At 34.4% G+C, this 20,508-nt stretch overlaps 3 protein-coding genes across 3 annotated transcripts; 1 reads left to right on the top strand and 2 right to left on the bottom strand.

Annotated features, from left to right (window-relative positions):
• Positions 1 to 1,786: 1,786 nt before the first annotated feature.
• LOC133805011 (uncharacterized) lies at positions 1,787 to 4,942 on the top strand. Its single transcript, XM_062243109.1, has 7 exons — positions 1,787 to 2,576; positions 2,775 to 2,813; positions 2,942 to 3,012; positions 3,419 to 3,483; positions 3,837 to 3,926; positions 4,008 to 4,100; positions 4,214 to 4,942. Exons 1-7 carry the CDS (start codon positions 1,849 to 1,851, stop codon positions 4,622 to 4,624), a joined length of 1,497 nt encoding a protein of 498 aa, XP_062099093.1. The 5' UTR covers positions 1,787 to 1,848; the 3' UTR covers positions 4,625 to 4,942.
• Positions 4,943 to 6,165: 1,223 nt separating this feature from the next.
• Positions 6,166 to 6,923, bottom strand: LOC133805012 (lachrymatory-factor synthase-like). The gene has a single exon (XM_062243110.1). It carries the CDS (start codon positions 6,846 to 6,848, stop codon positions 6,333 to 6,335), a length of 516 nt encoding a protein of 171 aa, XP_062099094.1. The 5' UTR covers positions 6,849 to 6,923; the 3' UTR covers positions 6,166 to 6,332.
• A 1,796-nt stretch (positions 6,924 to 8,719) lies between these two features.
• On the bottom strand, positions 8,720 to 10,516 carry LOC133805814 (zinc finger BED domain-containing protein RICESLEEPER 2-like). Its single transcript, XM_062243965.1, has one exon. The coding sequence runs from the start codon at positions 10,514 to 10,516 to the stop codon at positions 8,720 to 8,722; it is 1,797 nt and encodes a 598-aa protein (XP_062099949.1).
• Positions 10,517 to 20,508: the final 9,992 nt, after the last annotated feature.

Here is a 20,508-nt window from a genome sequence, read left to right as displayed (position 1 = left end):
TAAATAATTATTAAAATAATTAAATCAATAGAAAATAATACATGCCTTGATTTTAAGTCCAATGAGCTTATAATCAAATGAGAAATTTCACGGGCCTAAAACCCATGATAATTTCGACCTAGGGCTATTAATTGACTATTCTTTTATTGATTTTTTAATTAAATTAAATAACATAATTAAGTCTATAAAATGAGTGCTTAGAGAGAAGTCAAAAAACAAACAACAGATAAGTTCAAAAGTCACAAGTCAGATTTTTCGACAGTTTTTAGATTCTCTCTAAACACAAGTCCTTTTCTAAGCCTCTTTGTTATTTTCTCTTATTCTCTCTGTATCTATCTCATGTGTTGAGAATTGCCCACTCTAGTCTAGGTGATTCCAATAATACTTTAGAAGATTGTGAAGAAAATTGAAGATCGGTTCAGTTTTTTTATAATACTCTGCGACAGAAAGGATACAAGGGTTAGAGAAACGGAAGGAATGACTCATACATTCCGCTGCGTATACTGTAAGTATTCTTATCATTGTTTCCCTTTGAATTCAATTTTAGAAACAAGTTCTAGGTTATCTCATATTAATTTGTTTAATATTAAATCTACATGAAAATAAATAAAAATTCTGTAAAATTTTTCCAACACCCACAAACTTCTCTCAATACTGATTAATATTACCCTTTAGTAAACATACCATTAAAGTTAATTATTTAATTAATAAATTTAAAATATATTTGATAATATAATTAAATTAACAAAAACAAATTAAATGTAAGATTCGCAATCCCCTCTCTCTCTTCTCCGTACTCAAACTCTAAAATTAAATACCAAATCAAATAATTTGTGTCTCACTAACTAGAAAATTGAATTCAAAATTCCTAAAACCAATTCAGAAAAGCTGTCTCTTACTTACAACATTTCTAATGCTTCTCCAATCTCCATAAAAATAAAAATAAATAATAAAAAAAAAACCCAAGTTAGATTTAGAAATTTTCATCAAAATCAAGCATGTTGTCACTCATCACATACCCAAGACTCTCAAACTTGATTTTCTTTTCTTATTAGAATGGCATTCGTTCTCTAGTGCTTGTTGCCACTCATCGTATACCAAAACTTTCAAACTTTTGAATCTCATTAGCGAAAAGACCCACTTCACCTCTGTAGGGACTATGCCTCCCTTGCTAAACTTACTAAGCAATGGCATCGTAAGCTTTTAATTAATGTTATTTGTTCTTATTTTGAGTTTACTAGAATAATAACTAAATTTTACAATTGATTTGTTTTTTAAATATGGAAATGTGCCAATTTTTTTTTATTATTTTGATAAAGTATAATTGTAGAAATATTTTGTTTTAAAAAAAATGGTAATTTTGTCCCAAATAAAAATTGAATTTTATTATTTAATATATTTATGTGTCTAATAACACATGAGGTGAAACCCGTCATACTTCATAATACTTATTAAATTCAAATATGTGAGATCTAATATTAAATTTCACCACTAAATATGCCATGTACTTGTATCAGTAATACACCTTCACATTTCTCATGAAAATTAGGAAGGAGTGTAAATTGTTTTTCTCAAATTTTAAATTTTATAAAGGGTGTAATTAAAAAAAAAAAGAATGATGTGAGAGAAAAAAAATGGTGTACAAATCGGAACAACTTTATGCATTTTTCTAACATGCAAACCAAACATTGCATATAGTCATTTATTACTATCTTGGATACAGAAAAAAAAAATACAAACCAAAGAGAGTAGCGAAGCGAGCTATATAGCTATTGGCCCAAGAAACCATAAAATAAAACCATTTACCCGAACCACTAGTCTTGAGTCGCCTCGTTAAGGTGACGACAAATGCATCATTTAAGTCTTCGGCATTGGCCTCAGCCTCAAACTCCTCTTACTTTTTCCTACTCGCCACCACGCCCAAACCCAGAGCACACCTTATTCGTTCACCAACGCCAGCGCCAGCGCCAACGCCTGCCTTCCCAGCTACGACGCCGTTTAGCCACCTTTCACCTTTCTGGGTCCCACGTCCCCAGACGATCCAGATTGTCAGACGAGGACTCCCTTATTATAAATACCAATCGCAACAAGCCGCTCTCTTCTCCTTTCCCTCATCTTCTTCTTTGTCTGCGTTCCTCCAATCTCTCAAACCCCTTTTCCTTCTCTGCGTCTCAGTCTCAGTCTGACTCTCCGATGTCGATGAACGAGATGGAGCCCCTCACCTCCGGGGCCAGCAACCGCATAATTCCGATTCTCAAGGCGTTGAGGTCAGCGTTCCTGTTTGTTCACACCTTCTTTGTCTCTATCCTCCTTCTGATCCTCCCTCGCCGCCGTCGCCGCCATGCGCCGCTATCTCTCTCCGATAAGCCTCCGTCAGAGAAGTGGAAGGCATCGGTCTGGAGGAGGAGGGAGGTCGAGGATACCTTGAGGAGGAGGTCCTTGGCTGAAGGATTGGACATGAGTTTTGATTCTGGGAACGAGGAAGGCCGTTGCCGCTGGAACTCGTCGTTGTTCTTTGGTGTTAGACGGAACGCCCTCTTTTGCCGGTCTTGGGTCCCGGTTTCCGGTGATATGAAGTAAGGTCTTTGATTTCATTTCAAAGATTTGATTGTGTGAATTGGGGGTTTTTGGAATTTGTTAAAGCACTTTATGCTGAAAAATATTCTGCTCTTATACTCCGATGAACTGTTTGAGATTGGAGAATTTGAGTCTTGTATGTCACTTATATTCTATTATGTTCTTTTGGTTAAACGTTTTTGCTTTTGTAATTTCAGGGGTATATTGATCATCATACACGGCCTTAATGAGCATAGGTAAGGTTGGACTGTTCTAATTGGGTCCTTTCTATACTTGAAATTAGCTGTTTGATATGTTTTTGTTTTGCGTGGTGAAGCAACATTAACTTAAATCAAATTGGCATTTTGGTTTGCTCATTTTGCAGTGGAAGATACGTTCAGTTTGCAAAGCAACTAAACTCATGCAACTTTGGGGTCTATGCAATGGATTGGATAGGTAAATTTGTTTCTTAAGATTCTTAGCTAGTTTGATTCTAAGTTTGGTGTTTCTGAGTTTTTTTATCTGTAGTTTCAAATTAGTTTCACGAAAATAATTATATTCATGGAGTGATCAATTCAAGGTTTCTTAAAGTTGAAACTAGGCCGTGATTGTTATATGCATTGTATTCGTGTTTGTTTATAACTTTAGAAAGGACATCATCTGTATTGGATGAAGCTCACCCTTTTTACTCTAAATCTAATTAATTTTCAGTCTTCGATAGGAAGTTGAATAATGACTTCTGCCTTCTGAATGACTTATATATCTTAAGTTTCTAATAAATAGCGTTAATAAATTTGTTAATCTAGGATGAATTTTCTCCAATTGTTTTGTTCGCATGATCTTGATGATCCTTTCTTGTTAGGTCATGGTGGGAGTGATGGATTGCACGGCTATGTTCCTTCACTTGACCATGTTGTTGCTGATACTGTAAGTTCTCTCAATGCAAACCATGACTTGAAGATTATGCATTCTGAACTTTTGATTGGAACTTAAAGAAAATTATTTATATTTTAAGTCTCTCTTTTTGAAATTTGAAATTCATCTCTACTTGTTATTTTCCAACTACCAGAGTGTTTGTTTCCCGTATTTCACTTGCATGTGTTTATAGACTTGCCGATGCAAATTTTCAGTCGTATCAATTTATTTGACAAGTTTATGGTGCCTAGAAATCTCGTGATCATCTTTTACAATTTGCTGATGAACTCTGGCTTGGAAATTTTGGTTGCATGTTATTGTATGCAATCATAGTGATGTATGACCTGTGTTTTCTCTTTCTTTAGGGGGCTTTCTTGGAAAAGATTAAATCTGAGAACCCTGGAGTACCATGCTTCCTTTTTGGTCATTCCACTGGCGGGGCTGTAGTTTTGAAGGTTAGGCTTTATAACTTCTGTATATATTTTATTTCTTAGTTGATTTCATTCAACTCCTATCTGATAAGTTTGCTCCTATAGGCGGCCTCCTACCCACACATTGAAGAAATGGTCGAGGGTATTGTACTAACGTCACCTGCTTTGCGTGTTAAGCCAGCTCATCCAATTGTTGTGGTAAATTCTTTTGATGTTTGATCGGACATCTTCAGCTCTTGTTATATAGTTAGTCTCATTAATTTCCAACTTGTTTATCATATGATGGACAATCTCCTCATGTCCCTATACAGGCAGTGGCACCAATTTTCTCGCTTGTTGTTCCCAAGTTCCAATTTAAAGGTGCTAACAAAAGAGGCATTCCGGTCTCTAGGGATCCTGCTGCTTTGTTGGCAAAGTACTCTGATCCACTAGTCTACACTGGGCCAATAAGGGTCCGCACAGGGCATGAAATACTGCGCATCTCATCCCATTTAATGAGAAATTTCAAGAATGTCACTGTACCATTCTTTGTTCTTCATGGAACAGCTGATACAGTCACTGATCCTATAGCCTCCCAGGATCTCTACAATGAGGCTGCATCGAATTTCAAGGACATAAAGCTGTATGACGGTTTCTTGCATGATCTTCTCTTTGAGCCTGAATGGGAAGACATTGGTCAGGATATCATAAACTGGATGGAGAAGAAACTGATGTTGCCTTGATAAAAAAGTGGCACCAATCTTTGGTGAAGGTGAATTTTCCTTACTCTCTTTCTTCTACTTTCTAAGAAAGTTGGAGAGGACAATCCACGTGCAGGGAAGCAGAAGCTGGGTAGGCTGTATACATATCTATATCTATATTTATATATATATATAAAAGAAAAACATATATTCAATGAAATCTGTAGTTAAGAAAACATTTTTCATGGTGTCTTTTGGTTTCGTAGAAATGATTCCCGTAGTAAATTCCAGGAAATTGGTACTTGTATGGTTATATAATGTAGTGAAAAAAAAAAAATCAAACTGTGGAATCTTACGTGATGTGCATGATTTCATTTGTTTTTTTGGTAAATTAGTAGTTCATACATGGGATATGTATGAGCCTTGAAAAGGAAGGAAAAGATTTTCTCAACCACACAAATAAATAAATAAAAGGATTTTCTCAACCGCACTATTTGTTTGAAAACTCCAAAAACAAAAGGAATAATGTTGACCGTTTTATTTTGCGTGAAACTATTTATTTTGATGTTGATTGTTTGACCAATAATATATTAATAAAGAAGATATGAACGATGCTCATAGAACGTCTGGCGCTGAAAACCAATTTAACAAGCAATATTAATACTGGAGTAATATTGTTTATTAACCTTCCTTTCAATAATAGAAAAAAAAAAAAAACCAAAATGATCGAATTGACCGGTGTTTGTGTTGGCATGCTATGCTTTCTTTCTTCTGAACCAAACTTCTTTCATATCCAATGACCAAAAGCTTTGCCACCATTAAATTTTTGTTCTATTATAATTCAATATTAAATAATAGTAATCCAATTAATATTATATTTTTTTAATTTTCTGCCAAGTGGAATACAATTCCCGTATTCGAGATCTGAGCTAGGCTGTTTTCCAAATTAAACTGTAATGTGTTCATATTCATTAAATAAATATTTTTATACTCATAAACTCAAATCTAACTTCCAACTACTTTGACTTTGACTTCTCCGTCTGATTTTTTTTTAGAAGTTGTTTCAGTTTTTGCAATAAAAAATCAAAAACTACTTTTAAAAGTGTTTTGGATAAGTTTTTATTTATTTTTTAAATTCAAAAATTATTTTTAGAGAAATTATTGTCTAAATTAAAATAAGTTTTATAATTCATAATTAAATCATAGATCATAAAAAAGAATCTTATCGCAAAAAGTAGAAACTTTTGCAAATGGCCCAAAGTCGTGACCTCTCAATTACGTTTTAAGCTAAAGCTTCAATAATCAATCATAAAAAGAAAATACTCATTAAATTATAGGTCATTATTAAACTTTGCCTCAATCAGGTGGTGGTGGTGGAGAGAAAGGGGCAAACATACCCCAACCATTTACCTTTTGTAAACTTCGAAACAAAGACTTTAAATGCTAATTGCCAAACATCACTTTGTATCTTTATATTTCTTCCTCGGAAAGTAGCTCTAAATCTAATTATCCATCGTTTATTGTCATTCATATAATATTAAATCCACACTCAAATATAATGGAAAGAGAGAGAAACCGCCATGTAACCCTGACCCAAAAGATAATATTAAAGTGAACCCTTAAAACCATTTTTTAGTACAACAAGTTCAAACCAAATATTAAAGAAAATTATTGGTTTCTTTTATTATTACATATTTAAAAACACAACCATAAAAATATAATAAAAGATAAATAATTTTAATTTCACCCACTAAACAGAAGAGGTCACCAACAAAGCTTGTTCGATGTTCTTAGAAATGGATTGGAGAGAAGAGTCATAGAACTTTACCAAGCTTTCATAACTCCAACCCTCCGAGGGTTCTCCCACGAAAGACCACTGTATCTCACACGCGCCGCCGTCGTCGAGAGGGACAACATCGAAAGTGGCCACCCACTTCTTAAAGCCGACGTTGTTATCGAGCACCTCGTAGGTCAAACGCCGTTGGGCTGGATCGATCTCCATGAGCCTCTCTTTGGCCCAAAGCAATACGGACTCGCCGGATGGTGATGTGCTTGTGGAGGAGCAGTAACGGATCAGGCCTAGCCCAGTTCCGGCGACCACCGTGGTGGGGTCCTGATCTACTTGGTAGCACGTGTCAATGGTCGGGTGCCACTTGTGGAAGTTGCAGAAATCTTCTAGGAAAGGCCAAACTTGATTTGCCGTTAGGCCTTTCAATTCGGCAGAGGATTTTCCTTCCCATTTACACTGTATTTTCTCTTCCGCCATTGAGACCAGTGAGAATAAGAGATGCGAAATGGAGAAAGTGATGGTTTGATGCTTTTTTAATAAACTCTTAGTACTGCTAACTTGAGTTATCATATAAAAGAATCTTAGTCTTGAAAATGTTATATATTTTTTCTCAAAAAAGAAAAAGAAAAAAGAAAATGTTATATATTTTTAAAATTACCCTTTCGGTCACCCAAATTTAAGTTAATTAACAAGTTTAACTTAAGATTACGAACTCTCTATTATTATAAAAAAATTAAACTGGTCACTTCCATCTGATTCTAGTAGAAGTTTTCATTTTAAAAATAAATATATATTCACTTAAAATACATTAATATATTTAATATATTTTGTAAATAATTTATAAATTGATTAATAAAAAAACTAAAAAAAAAAAAGAAAAAAAAAATCTAAAACTGGAACAAATATTGTTTTATTTGTTTTGTTTTTATTTATCTTATAGTTTAGGTCTATTGCTGAAAAAACAGGTCCTATTAATCAATTTTATTAACTATTTACAAAAAATATTATAATAAATTAATGCACAAAAAATGGCATAGATATATTTTTTTTGTGTGAATAAGATTATTGTATTGCTCAAAACCAATTCATGTACAATTTCCATATATGACTAACTCTATAAATCCCGGTAACACCTATCCTCTATACAACAATTTAGATATCCTTACAAATAGAATGAAACCAATCTCTTTCTATATTGCTTGTCTTGTTTGGCATTATAGTGTAGACCCGCAGGCTAATATCTCTTTGCATTGCTTGGACCGTAGAGTTATAGACCAAACCTTTTGGGACCATAGCATAGGGGTGAGCATTGGGCGGGTTGGTCGGGTTACAAGACATTTTTACCCGTCCAATGTTATAATCGGGTTAGCAAAAGTGACCCGTAACTTGCCCAATTAAGAAATATTTTTTTAACCCGTCCAATAATTTGGGCGGGTTTGTCGGGTTAACCCGCCCAAACCGAAATGGTATTTTTTGGGGCGGGTTGGTCGGGTTGGGCGAGGGTCGGGTTGGGCGGGTCAACCCGCCCAAACCGAAGTTTTTTTTTTTATTTATTTTTTAAATTTTTGTAATTTTTTTCTTTTAAATACTAATACTAATAGTGTGAAGTTTATCTTTTTAAACTTAAAACCATATTTTAAATTTATAGTAAAAAAATAAAACAAAACTTAATTAATTTATATATTTATTTGAAAAAAATTCTTATATATTAATTGGCAATATATTAATAATTGCATCATTAAACAAAGTAACAAACATATATCATTAAAATGAAAAAGAAAATTAATATAGTCCAAAGTCCAATTACAAACCAAAGTCCATATACAATTAAATCAACCACCGTAAAACATTACACACTTAGTCCAAAATTAAAAAAAAAAATAGTCCAACCATGAAACATCACAAATCATACAACCACGTTAAAACTTTAAAGTTCAAATACAAATATAAAAAGATAATACCAATCCAAGTATCCAATAATCATCTCATGATTCCTCCATCAAAGGGCTCATAAAGTACTAGGAGTAGCGGTAGTAGTTTCAGTTCCTGTGTTTGTAATACACGATTCCTCTAATATAAAAATAAAATTAAAACATATTAGAAACTAATATTTATTAAATTTAGTTAAGAATAAGAACTAAGCAAAATGATAAATATAACATTAACATACCTGACTCAACTTGCTCGGATGTCACCAAACCTTCAATTTCGTCCATGTATTGTCTCAACACAATAGGAGCATCATATTCACAAGTCAACCAATTCTTTGAGCAAATTAAAGCCTCGACCATCTTTGGAGACAAAGAGCTTCTAAATGGATCGAGAATCCGTCCTCCAGTTAAAAAAGCTTATTCAGAGGCAACAGTAGACATTTGAATAGCCAGAACATCTCTTGCAATATGAGAGACAATAGGATACTTGTTTCCATTCCTTTGCCACCAATCTAGAATGTCAAAATTAGTAGCCTCAACTAACTTTTCCTTTCGATCTGCATAATAATCATCCAAATCATTGCTGGTTACTTCACTCGAAATAAACCTTCGCTTAATAAGAAATGATGAGCTACTAGAACTTCCACTTGCATTGGAAGTGACACTTTCACTTGCTTGTTGATCATTAGAGGAACTAGGTGTCATAACAGTGCCCTTATAAAATGCATACAAGGTAGTCATCATATTCTCAACTTTCTTTATCATTTTTTCAGCTAGAATGGGATCATAGAGATACCTGAAACTGTTAAGAACAACATCCAATTTGAATCTTGGATCCAATATAGAGGCAATATATTGCAACAAATTAATCTTCTCAACATTGCCCCAATACTTGTCAAACTTCAACTGCATGCTCCCCGCCATTTTACTCATCAACTCATCTGTACTACTCTTCATATCATTCAGCTCAACTTGAACTTCAAGAATCTCTTGGAAGAAAAGGTTTGATGTGACATACAATGACCCACTGAACTTCAATGTAAGTTCATAAAATGCCTTGAGAAACTTAACAAATACTTCTGCATTAGTCCAATCAATATTGTCTGGTGGGCCATCAAATTTTTCTCCATTTACTCTTTCTTTTTCAAAATACTTTGTGTAATTTGCATCCCCTTCCAAATACCTAAAAGCTTTCTTAAACTTCAATGCAGCCTCTAGCATCATGTAGGTGGAGTTCCACCTTGTCACCACATCTAAACATAATAAAGCTTTCGATTCAACATTTACATCTTTACATGCTTCTTTGAACCTCTTCAACCTAGCTGGTGAAGATCTCACATACCTAACTGCATTCCTTATGCTAGAAATGGCATAACTCATTTCTTTTAAACCATCACTAACAACCAAGTTCAGAATATGTGCACAACACCGCATATGAAACATCTCTCCACCCAAAACTAAAGCATTTGGTTTTTCAGACAAATATTCCTTGACTTTTCTCAAAGCTACATCATTTGAAGAGGCATTGTCAACAGTGATAGAGAAAAGTTGAGTAATCCCCCAATGATTGAGGCAAATGATCAGTTCTTTTGCAACCATGTCACCTTTATGGCTAGGAACCTGAATGAAACTAATAATCCTTTTTTGCATCTTCCAATTGTCATCAATCCAATGAGCAGTTAGGCACATGTAACTAATATTTTGTATGGAAGTCCAACAATCAGTATGTAAAGACAACCTACGATTGACAAATTCATTTCTCAATTTTTTCTTTTCCTCCAAAAACAACTGGTAGATATCACGAGCAATTGTATATCTTGAAAGAAAGTCAAAATTTGGAAAAAAATGAGTAACAAGCAAGCGAAACCCTTTCCCTTCAATATGCCTAAAGGAAAGCTCATCAATAATGAAGTACTTGCTAATCAATTCTCTCACTTTATTCTGACTAAACTTCATTGTGGTAGTCCCACTTGAGTTAACTTCAGAATCAGGAGTCTTCTTTGTAAATTGAGTTATCATCGTTTGTTTCTTATTCTGCTCTACCCAATCACTAAATGGACACTTCCTGCACTTTTTCTCAACATGACTCCACAATGTACTAGTCCCACAATACTTACTATCAGCTGCATAATCAGCTCCACAATAGTTGCACTTTGCTCTATCCTCTTCTTTTTCCTCTTTATTATTTTTACCTTTTACTTTTTTCTTAACCATAGTAAAATGTTCCCAAATAGTTGATGTTTTTTCCCTTTCCTCTTCCTTTTTTGCGGTTGTTCGATTTCAGCAGCCCCTTCTTCAGTCTCTACATATTTAATCCATTCTTTCACCAAATCATCCACATTTTCATCTTCAATTTCCATATGTAATTATCTGCAAAAAAATATATCATACACATTCTTATCTAAATGTATATGATAAACATAACACAACACAAGGTGAGATGAAAAGAGAAAACCAAATAAAAATGCAAACCATAAAAAAAAATCAGAGAATGCAAGATATTTGAACCCTTAAAAATTATCAAACTTGCAGCAGTGAAACACCAAAAATTAATCAAGATTTATGCCACAATTTACAAATCATGATGTACATGGATTACAATTTACAAATAAAAAAGCAGTTAATGTATGACTGAAAAAAGAACTCAAATAATTTAGCCAAAAACAAGTCCAAATACAATATTAGATTATAAATCTAAAATTTGTCAATTAGGAAGTAGCAATTTTGCTCAAATAAGTACTGCCAAAAAGACAAAAACAACAAAGGAAAAAGAATGAACAACATTCATCCGTGTGTGTGTGAAGTATGGTTCTACACAGTAAAGATATTGAGTTTGAGATCATATAATTATCTAATTATGGATCAAAAAGAAGAGAAAATTAAATTAAAAAAAACATAATAATAATTATTATTATAATTTATAATTAGGCAAATATTAACTGGCTTCGACTAATGTGGGATTAAATCTCAGAGGCAGAGCAGATGATTAGGAAGAGATTAGTTTCAGTTGTTTATCTCTTAATTCTTCTTTTGTTAATTTTTACCAAAACAATAATAACAACAACTACTAACAAACTCTCTTAGAGAGAAAAATGAGATTGTTTTCATCTCTTAACACACCATAATTCATATTTATAATTGCTGCTCTTGACCAATATATATTAATTTGAAAACTAAAAAACCAGAACAAGAAGAAACCCAGAATATAACTGACTTTTTTCTTTCTGATCATTATATTTTGGGTTTCTAAATATCTTGTTCACTAACAAAAGAATATATATATATATTATATATAAGCTAATTTTCTCTCTTTTGGAAATTAATACATAATATGACAAGAGGTGTTACAGAGAAGAAAGAAGAGATTGTGGCAGTGGCAATTGACAAGGACAAAAGCAGCCAATATGCTCTGAAATGGACTGTGGATCATCTCATCACCAGAGGCCAAACCATCACTTTGCAAGTGAGTAATATTTTTTGAAGGGTATTGTGTTTAGTATATGGTTTCTATTTGTTTTTATTAACACCCCTTCGTGTTTGGGCTTAGAAGTGTAGTTATATAATAAACAACACAACATGATTAATTGTGATATTTGAGTGAATCCGACAAAGCTGATTCAAGAAATTTGTGTGTATATATATAAACACCACAAAGCTAGTTATGGAAATTCATTGATATAGATGTCGTTCTAAACAGGTCAAATAATATAATATAACAAAACCAAAACTGAGTTTCCAAATTGACATCAAGGGTGAATTACAACGAAAGTTTAAGATAACCTCACTCTTAATACCTGTTTGATGTTGTTGCATGGAGAGAGGCTTGAACTGAAGAGAAGGAATGCTGTCACGCCGTCACGCCGGAGGCTTGAACTGAAGAAGAGAAGGGACGTCGGAGGCTTGAACTGAAGAAGAGAAGGGACGCCGGAGGGAGGCTCTGCAATGTTGAGAGAAAGTCGAGAGAGAGAGGAGAGAAAGAGATGGAGCTCTGCGACGACACCAGAGGAAAGAAAAGAAACAGGAAAAAAAGAAAAGAAAAGAGGCAGACAGAGACAAAGTTAATAATATGGTTCAGTAGGGTTTTATTTTTTTAAATATAAATTTAATTAAATATATATATATAATGCTTAATTGGGCGGGTTGGGTTATATTGGGCGGGTTGGGTTATATTTTCAACCCGCCCAATGAAACAATTGGGCGGTTTAAATTTTGGTCGGTTTATTCGGGTTGCGTTTTTTGGCGGTTTTTTCGGGTTGGTTTGGGCGGATTATTCGGGTTGGGCGGGTTGTAAAAATTTCTGCACAGCCCTACCATAGCATATCATTCCTCACTCTCCTAATATGACAAACCAAGGAAGCAACAAAACCTGTCAAAATGCTTTTTCGAAATCTACTCCATCTCCTTGTTTTGAAAATCCACTGAAGCAACTTATCATACTCCTGTGTTTGTACTCTCCAACCCAGCCACTTCTTCACTTGCAAGAGACAAGTCTTGCTATATGTACACTGAAAAAAGAGATGTTGTATGTCTTCATTATGATCTCCACATAATAAACATGATTGATCCATAGATGAGTTGTAATTGTGGATGTATACCCTGGTACGCAGTCTCTGAAGCATAACTAACCATAATATAAACCTATGTTTTGGTATAGTAAATCTCTCCCAAACAAATTTTTCCCAATGCACTTTGGTAGGAGAAGCAAACAACAGGTCATGACCTGTTCTAATACTAAATTTCAATGCTGAAAAGGATGCCAAATCCACTTTTGCTTTAAAGAGATCCTTAACAGTCACCACTTTCATCCAGTACCAGCTGCAATCCGAGGGAGCTTTGTATTCCCACCAATCAAATTGCCTCAAATATATACTGTGAATCCATTTAACCCATAAATTATCTTTTTTTGAAGCAATAGCCCATACATACTTCCCTAAAGCTGCAACATTCCAGTCCATAACCTTCTTGAAACCCAATCCTCCAGCTGCCTTAGAAATACAAATATTAGGCCAAGCAACAAGACCAGCCCCTGAGTAATCAATCATTCGTCTCCAAAGAAAGGCTCTACAGATGGCATCAATTTCCTTCAGTAACTTCTTCGGCAATAGCATGATTTGTGCCCAATAAGAATGAATGGAAAGCAATACTGCATTAATTAATGTAACTCTTCCCATATAAGATAAGTTTTGGGAGCTCCATTGTTTGATTTTGTGCACCATTTTTTTTTTAAATAATCCCACATTCCACCGAAGAATTTTTCTTAGAACATATTGGAATACCAAGATATCGGAAAGGTAAATAGCTTCTAGTAAATCCTGAAGCTTCTAGCACTCTATTTACCTCAGCCTCCACCATACCACTACAGAATAGAGCAGATTTGGTACTAAACAAGATGTCCCCGAAAACAGCTTAAGGCCCCTACGAATCCATATAATGGATATAAAGTCTCCATGACAAAATAGTAATAAGTCATCCGCAAAGCACAAGTGGTTTAGTCTCAGTGAAATACATTTATCATGATACTTGTAATCAGATAAGGAGCCCACTTTAACCATAATTCTAGACATGTATTCCATACCTAACACAAACAGTAGTGGAGACATTGGATCCCCTTGTCTTAGACCCCTTTTAGCTGCAAAGAATCCATGCATAGAGCCATTAAGGAGCAAGGAGAATCTTGGTGATCTAACACAAGTCATAATTAACTTAATGATCTTCTTCGAAAAATTAAAAGCAGTACGCATCTCCTCTATGAAATCCCATTCTATTGTATCATATGCTTTCTGTAAATCCACCTTAATCATACAACTCGGCTTGCATTGTTTCCTTCCGCAATTATGAACTAAGTCTTGACAAATCATGATGTTGTGTGCAATATACCTCCCATGTACAAATCCCCCCTGATTCTCCGCAATCAAATTAGGAAGAACTCTTCTTAGCTGTGCACATATCATTTTGGATGCGATTTTATATAGAACGTTACAACAAGAAATGGGACGGAAATCACTTACTTTAGTCGGAAATTTAGTCTTTGGAATGAGGGTGATGGTTGTAGTGTTAATCTCTTTAAGAAGCTTCCCTGTGGTTGGGAAATCTAAGACAGCAGACCTCAGAACCTACCAAAGTCCAATTATCCTGATAGAAAAAAACTACTATAACCATCTGGGCCAGGGGCCTTCAGAACAGGAATGGAGAAGAGAGCATCTTTAACTTCCTGAGATGTAAAATTTTCTAAAAGCAGCCTAGAATGTGCCTCAAAGATGATTGGACCTAAATCAACAATAGCCTATGAAACCTTCCTCCTGCTTTGCAATTGTGTCCCCAATAAGTTTTGATAATACTCTAAAAAATCTCTCTGAACTCATTCCTCTGTATCTACCCATGTGCCATCTTCAGTTTGTATAGATAAAATTCAATTATGAATCCTTCTAGCTTTCAATGATGCATGAAAAATAGAAGTATTTTCATCTCCATTCATCACCCTGCTGGCTTTTGCTTTCTGTGCTAAAAACAAAATATATGCTCTATTTAACCGAATGAATTCTGCTCTAACCAACTGCTCCTGTCACATGAGAGACTCATTGAGAGGATCTTGGTGCAATCTTTCTTGAATCTCAATCAGGCAATTCTTGGCTTGAGCCGAATGAATTCTGCTCTAACCAACTGCTCCTGTCACATGAGAGACTCATTGAGAGGATCTTGGTGCAATCTTTCTTGAATCTCCATCAGGCAATTCTTGGCTTGAGCTTCTGCCTTTTGAATATCATGATATCTTTCCCTATTTATGTCCTTGAAAATCTGTTTGAGCCTCTTTAATTTCGTAATTAATTTGAACATCTCAGAACCCAAACCTAAGATATTCCAATTAGTGCCGACTTGATTTGCATATGATGAAGCTTCCTTCCACATTCTGAAGTATCTAAAAGGTTGTTTACCAAGATTCACAGCTAAATAAAATGAAACAAGAATGGGACTATGATCAAACATGCCTTCAGGTAGAAACACTGCCTCAGAGTTTGGGTATTGGTCTGTCCATTTCAAGTTAACCATAGCCCTATCTATTTTAGAATAAATTTGATCCGTAGTCTGTTGTTTGTTCGTCCATGTATAGAAACATCCTGAAAACTTCAGATCTTCCATTTGGCAAGTAACCATGCAATCTCGAAGGCTCAAAGAAGGATTCATAGTAGTCTTCCTACCAACTCTTTCATTCTGATGTATGATCTCATTGAAGTCCCCCCAAATCATCCAAGCCTCACTAATATTCGATGCCAACCCCTGAATATCCAGCCACAGTTGATCCCTCAGTTTCACATCATTAAAACCATATACAAATGTGATAAAAAAACTTCATGCCGTGTGTGTGGCTCGAGCAAAACAATGAATAAACTGACTAGTACAAACTCTAATATCAAGAATATACATAGTCAGATTCCAAGCTACAATTATTCTGCTTCCTTTATCTAGCCAAGGATTGTTAGTAGTAAAACACCAACCAGAAAATAAACTAGAATATAGAGTACCCATATTTTTATTCTTAACCTTTGTTTCAAGAAGACTAACCAGCCCAAGTTTCTTTGAAATGATTAAGTGCTTAATCTCTCGATGCTTAAGTTGGCTGTTAATCCATCTTACATTCCAACATAAAATCTTATCCATGTCCTACAGAGGGATCTCCCCCCTCTCCATTATTCGACCTGTTGAATCCTTCTTCCTCTTGCTCCTCTGTCAGTATAACATATTGGTTTGTCAGTATCGTTGCTTGTGCAGAAACAACTGACACCTTTGCTCCCTTATTTGCTCGTTGAAAACCTTCCTCATCTACTACTGGTTGCACAAAATTTGGATCAAACTTCAATTATTTGGGAACCCATACTTGCTTACCTTGATTCTTCCTCCGACATATCTGAGCCTCATGCCCAATCCCAGAACAACATTGACAGACAATTGGAATCCATTCATACTCTACTTGCAATTTAATTTCCTGGTCAAACTCATTCAAGAACCCAATTGTTGATGGAAATTCCTGTTCCATACTAATCTCAATAAGAATTCGAGGATAATAACGTTTATCCCTGTGTTTGGTGATGTTATCTACTTATATTGGCCGCCCTATTTTCCCCACAATCTTGAAAAGAGATTTCTCACCCCAATACTTAATATCCAATCCTCCCAGTTGAATCCAAGTAGGAACTACAGTAATATCCTCCTTTGTAAAATCATCAATTGAGTTCCATGGTTTCATAACCAGTGGCTTCTTACCAAGGAACAAATATCCACCATTAAGAACTCTATCATGGAAGTCCAAATTATGGAATCGAATGATGAAAACACCTCTTGAAAGTACTCCAACTTTATCCACATTTTCCTTCCATAATCTCCTCACAAACCCATCTAGAATACTGACTGGAGGATTAGCTCCCACAACATAACAAACGATGGAAGGCTGCCAATAGCCAATCTCCTCAGCTATATCCTCTGGTTCGATCTTGATACCAAGTTTCCTACCCTGGTTCAGAGGAGAGTTTCCTCCATTTGTTGATTCTCCACTGGATCAGACAATAGATTGTTCAGTTTGATGAGATCTCAAAATCGGAGTAGAAGCAATCTTACCTGATAACACATCCTGCACAGCTTGCTCAAATGCAGCCAGCCAACTCCCAAGATCAGTGTGAATCTCAGTCTATCGTGGAATGGAGTCATGTATCACCTTTGACGGACCCGTGCTCAACTTCATAGACTCCAAATCTGCATCGTCAAGAATTTCCAGCTCATGTATCCCCAGAATTGCAACCATAGACGGCATGTTAATGATTCTATTAGAAGAAGATGGGCCTCTCTTCTTACCATTGCTCTTTGCCTTAGCTTTTCCCCCATTCCTAGCCGCCTTAGCCATAGCTCCGGCGAGAGTCACCGAGAGAGAAGAAAAGAGGAAAAACTTCTTAACCTAGATTTTTTTTATAGATAATTTTTATTTGTTTTAGTCTTATAAGTTTTATTTATTTTAATTAAATTTTAAGTTTTGTTAATATATTTAAAAATTATTTATAAAAAAATAAGTATATGGATATATTTTAAGTGAAGGTATTCTTTTTGTCTTTAAAAAAAAATACTTTGAATGGTAATTTAATTTAGGGGAATTATATTTACACCCACAAATATATAAATACACCTAAACTAATTATACATATTGACTCCAATTTATGCGAACTACAAAATAAAGGGAAATCTTGTAGAAAATTGTAAAAAAAAAAAACAAGAAGGTTTTTATGTGGTTCGGCCGTAACGAGGCTTAGTCCATGAGTCACTTGTATTATTGAAGGCTTGTTGGAATCACAATCCTTTTAGGGTTTACAACTTGGGCAGATAATAGTCTTGCTCCAAGGTAACAATGGAGGATCGAAAAATAGGGTTGTTTCAGCCCCATACAAATGACCACTCAATGCCTTATTTATAGGAAGCAAGGAGGGATTAGTACAAATAATTAAGTAAAGAGATTAGCAATAATCCTCTGATTAGGCGGAATTCGTGCATGAGATGCATGACATGTGTCGACGAGAGGGAGGATCTGTGCTTGATATGGTGAGGTCGACAGGGTTGTGTTGGCCTCACGAACGCTTATTTTTGGGAAAAGGAGTGGTCCCCCTATGCCAAGAAGATGAGAAAAGGAGGAGGGGATCATGAGGTGCTAGTACCACCACTCAGTTGCCACTGTGCGTAGGAAAAAGTTGGTGGGCACATGAGACTACATGGCGAATCTCTCGTGGGCTCCACATTCTAGGAAATCTGTTGGTGTATCCCTCGGGGAGGCTTCTCGGTTTCCTGAGAAATTGGCACATGAATATGCTCTTGATTACATCCTCGGGGACCTCCTCGACAAGTCTTCAATTGCAGGTTACTGAAGACGTGCTATCAGGTCTTATTTTAATTGTTTTTTGTTAAGTGTTAGAATTTTATTTTAATTATTGAATTGTTTGGTAGTAATTATGTGAATTGAAATTTAATTGTTTTATAAATATCTTTATGAGATTTGATTGTGTGCAAGGAGGTGTATGTTAGTAGTGATGGACTCACTTGTGTGTATGCATGTGCATGGTAGGCATGGTGAGCATGCAATAAACTACCAAATATTTCTTTTTTTTTTCTTTTATTTAATTAAAAGAAGGAAATATTTTAGAGCACTTGTAGTATAAATGGGAAAAATATTTCCATTTTAATTAATTTAATTTTGATAGAAAATTTAAAAGAAAATAAAATGAAGAAAGAGGTAAGGGATTGATTGGTTGATTTGAACTATTTCAGGAAAGTTGAGATATAAGCTTGGTAGTGTGAAAAGACCAAGCTTGGCCGATTACAGAGAGAATAAGTGGTGTGTGAGGCTAGGGAGAGCAATGGTGGACTTGTTTCTATTTTAGGAGGATTAGACTTAAGTGAGGAATCAAGGGAAAATGGGAAAGTCTAATATTTGATTCATGAGAGAAAATTTGTGAGTTAATAGGCAAAATAAATGGGATATTAGAAATTTGGAAATTTCCTTTTCTTTCCTAGCTCTAGGTTTCGAACACTAGGGGCCTTATATAGGAAATATAAGAGCTTGAAAGCTCTTGGTGGCTGCTGACATACCTAGAGAGAGAGAGAGAGGGAGAGAGAAAGAGAGAGAGAGAGGAAAACGTAAGGGAGAAAAGAGGAGGAGAAGAGAAAGAAGAAGAGGCCAAAGCTTGAGGTCCTAAGGTATGAGTTTAAGGTTCATAGTATTATTCTTTTCTAAGAAAGATGAAATGCATGGTGGTGATAGGTTTGATTTTTGCAAGAACTTAGAGAGGGTTAGGCTAGGTTTCGGCCTACACATACAAGGGTAAGGATATATTTTCTCTTATGTTTGTTGATAAGAGTTTGGTCTTGGTTTGTCTAATGATATTTGCTTATCATGTTAAGGTGTTAGAAATTAACAATCAAAAGGGAGAGGACACTAGGTTCAGCATTGGGTGTACTCAAGGTGAGGAAAAACCTTGTGTTGGTTTTTGTTTTGATTTTTGGGCCTCACCTATGTGAAATGTCTGTGAAAATAGAAGCATGCTAGGGTTTTGTGAAATATTTAAGAGTTATGATTTTATTTTTGAAGGACTAATATTGGGTTATTTTTGTTTTAATAAAATTTGTTATCTTGTTAATAAAAAAAATGCAATTGGATATTAGAAAGATGCTAAGATGGGTTTCGGCCTAGGGTATTCTAAGAAAGTTGTGAGTGGTGTCTTTGGTTTCGTGATTTACTCTTAAACTTTGTGTTATGAGCATGTTGTTATTTGAGATATGCCATGTTATTAGGATGTGTAGAAATGACCATGATCATGCATTGTGAGTTAGGCTTGTTGTGAATTGTGATAGTCTTACATGTTTAAAAACGTGTTCTTAAATTTTGTTCAAGCATAAAAACATGTTAGGTTAACTTGTGGAAATTGTTAAAAGAATTATGAGTATATTTTTTTTATAAATATTATGTGATAACATACTTGCTGATTTTTATTTAGTTTTATGGAAAAATCTCTTTTAATAAGTTATGCCTTAATTTTTATATAAGATAAATGTTGTTTTTTCATACTTTAAATATGTATTTTTCTCATTTGTATTTATGTAGTTTTCATTAACAAAATAATTAAGTAAAATTCTTTTTAGAAGGTGACCAAAGAATTTATTTAATAAATGAGAATAAAATTGGAATGTTCCAACTTTTATATATTTATGACTTAGATGTAAAATATTGTGACATTGAGGTCTTATCATTTTCAAGGTTAATATATATATATATTAATTATTTAATTGACTTTGCTAAATTGAATTGGAGTATTTTATGAAATTAATTAATTTTGTCAAAATTAATTATTTTGTGGGGAGTAGAAAAGTTGTTCTCATGAGCTAATTATTATATATTTTAAATAATAAATGATATTTTAATAATTTGATGCAAATACAACTAAAAGGCTAGTTAGAAATAAAATCTTTTGTGAAATAAAATCCTATTACATAATGAGGTAATATAGTAATGTTAACAAGTTGGTAAACCAATTCTTGCTGAATTTTTAAAAAAAGTGGCAATAAAATAAACAAGTAGAGTTTACCAACTTTGAGGCGAGTTTAAAGAATCCTCCCATGTATGCATGTTATGTTATATTATTTCATATAATATATTGTTAGATTAAATAATGTGACAA

The sequence above is a fragment of the Humulus lupulus genome, chromosome X, assembly GCF_963169125.1.
Source record: "Humulus lupulus chromosome X, drHumLupu1.1, whole genome shotgun sequence".
Taxonomy (NCBI): domain Eukaryota; kingdom Viridiplantae; phylum Streptophyta; class Magnoliopsida; order Rosales; family Cannabaceae; genus Humulus; species Humulus lupulus.
Note: the sequence above shows the minus strand (reverse complement) of the source record. Positions and strands in the feature narration are given on the sequence as shown.

Excerpts from the sequence above, each read along its gene's own strand:
- LOC133805011 (XM_062243109.1), top strand. The coding sequence starts at position 1,849 with ATGCATCATTTAAGTCTTCGGCATTGGCCTCAGCCTCAAACTCCTCTT. Across the intron at positions 2,814-2,941 it reads CACGGCCTTAATGAGCATAG|TGGAAGATACGTTCAGTTTG; the intron begins GTAAGGTTGGAC and ends CTCATTTTGCAG. Across the intron at positions 4,101-4,213 it reads CAGCTCATCCAATTGTTGTG|GCAGTGGCACCAATTTTCTC; the intron begins GTAAATTCTTTT and ends GTCCCTATACAG.
- LOC133805012 (XM_062243110.1), bottom strand. The coding sequence starts at position 6,848 with ATGGCGGAAGAGAAAATACAGTGTAAATGGGAAGGAAAATCCTCTGCC.
- LOC133805814 (XM_062243965.1), bottom strand. The coding sequence starts at position 10,516 with ATGGTTAAGAAAAAAGTAAAAGGTAAAAATAATAAAGAGGAAAAAGAA.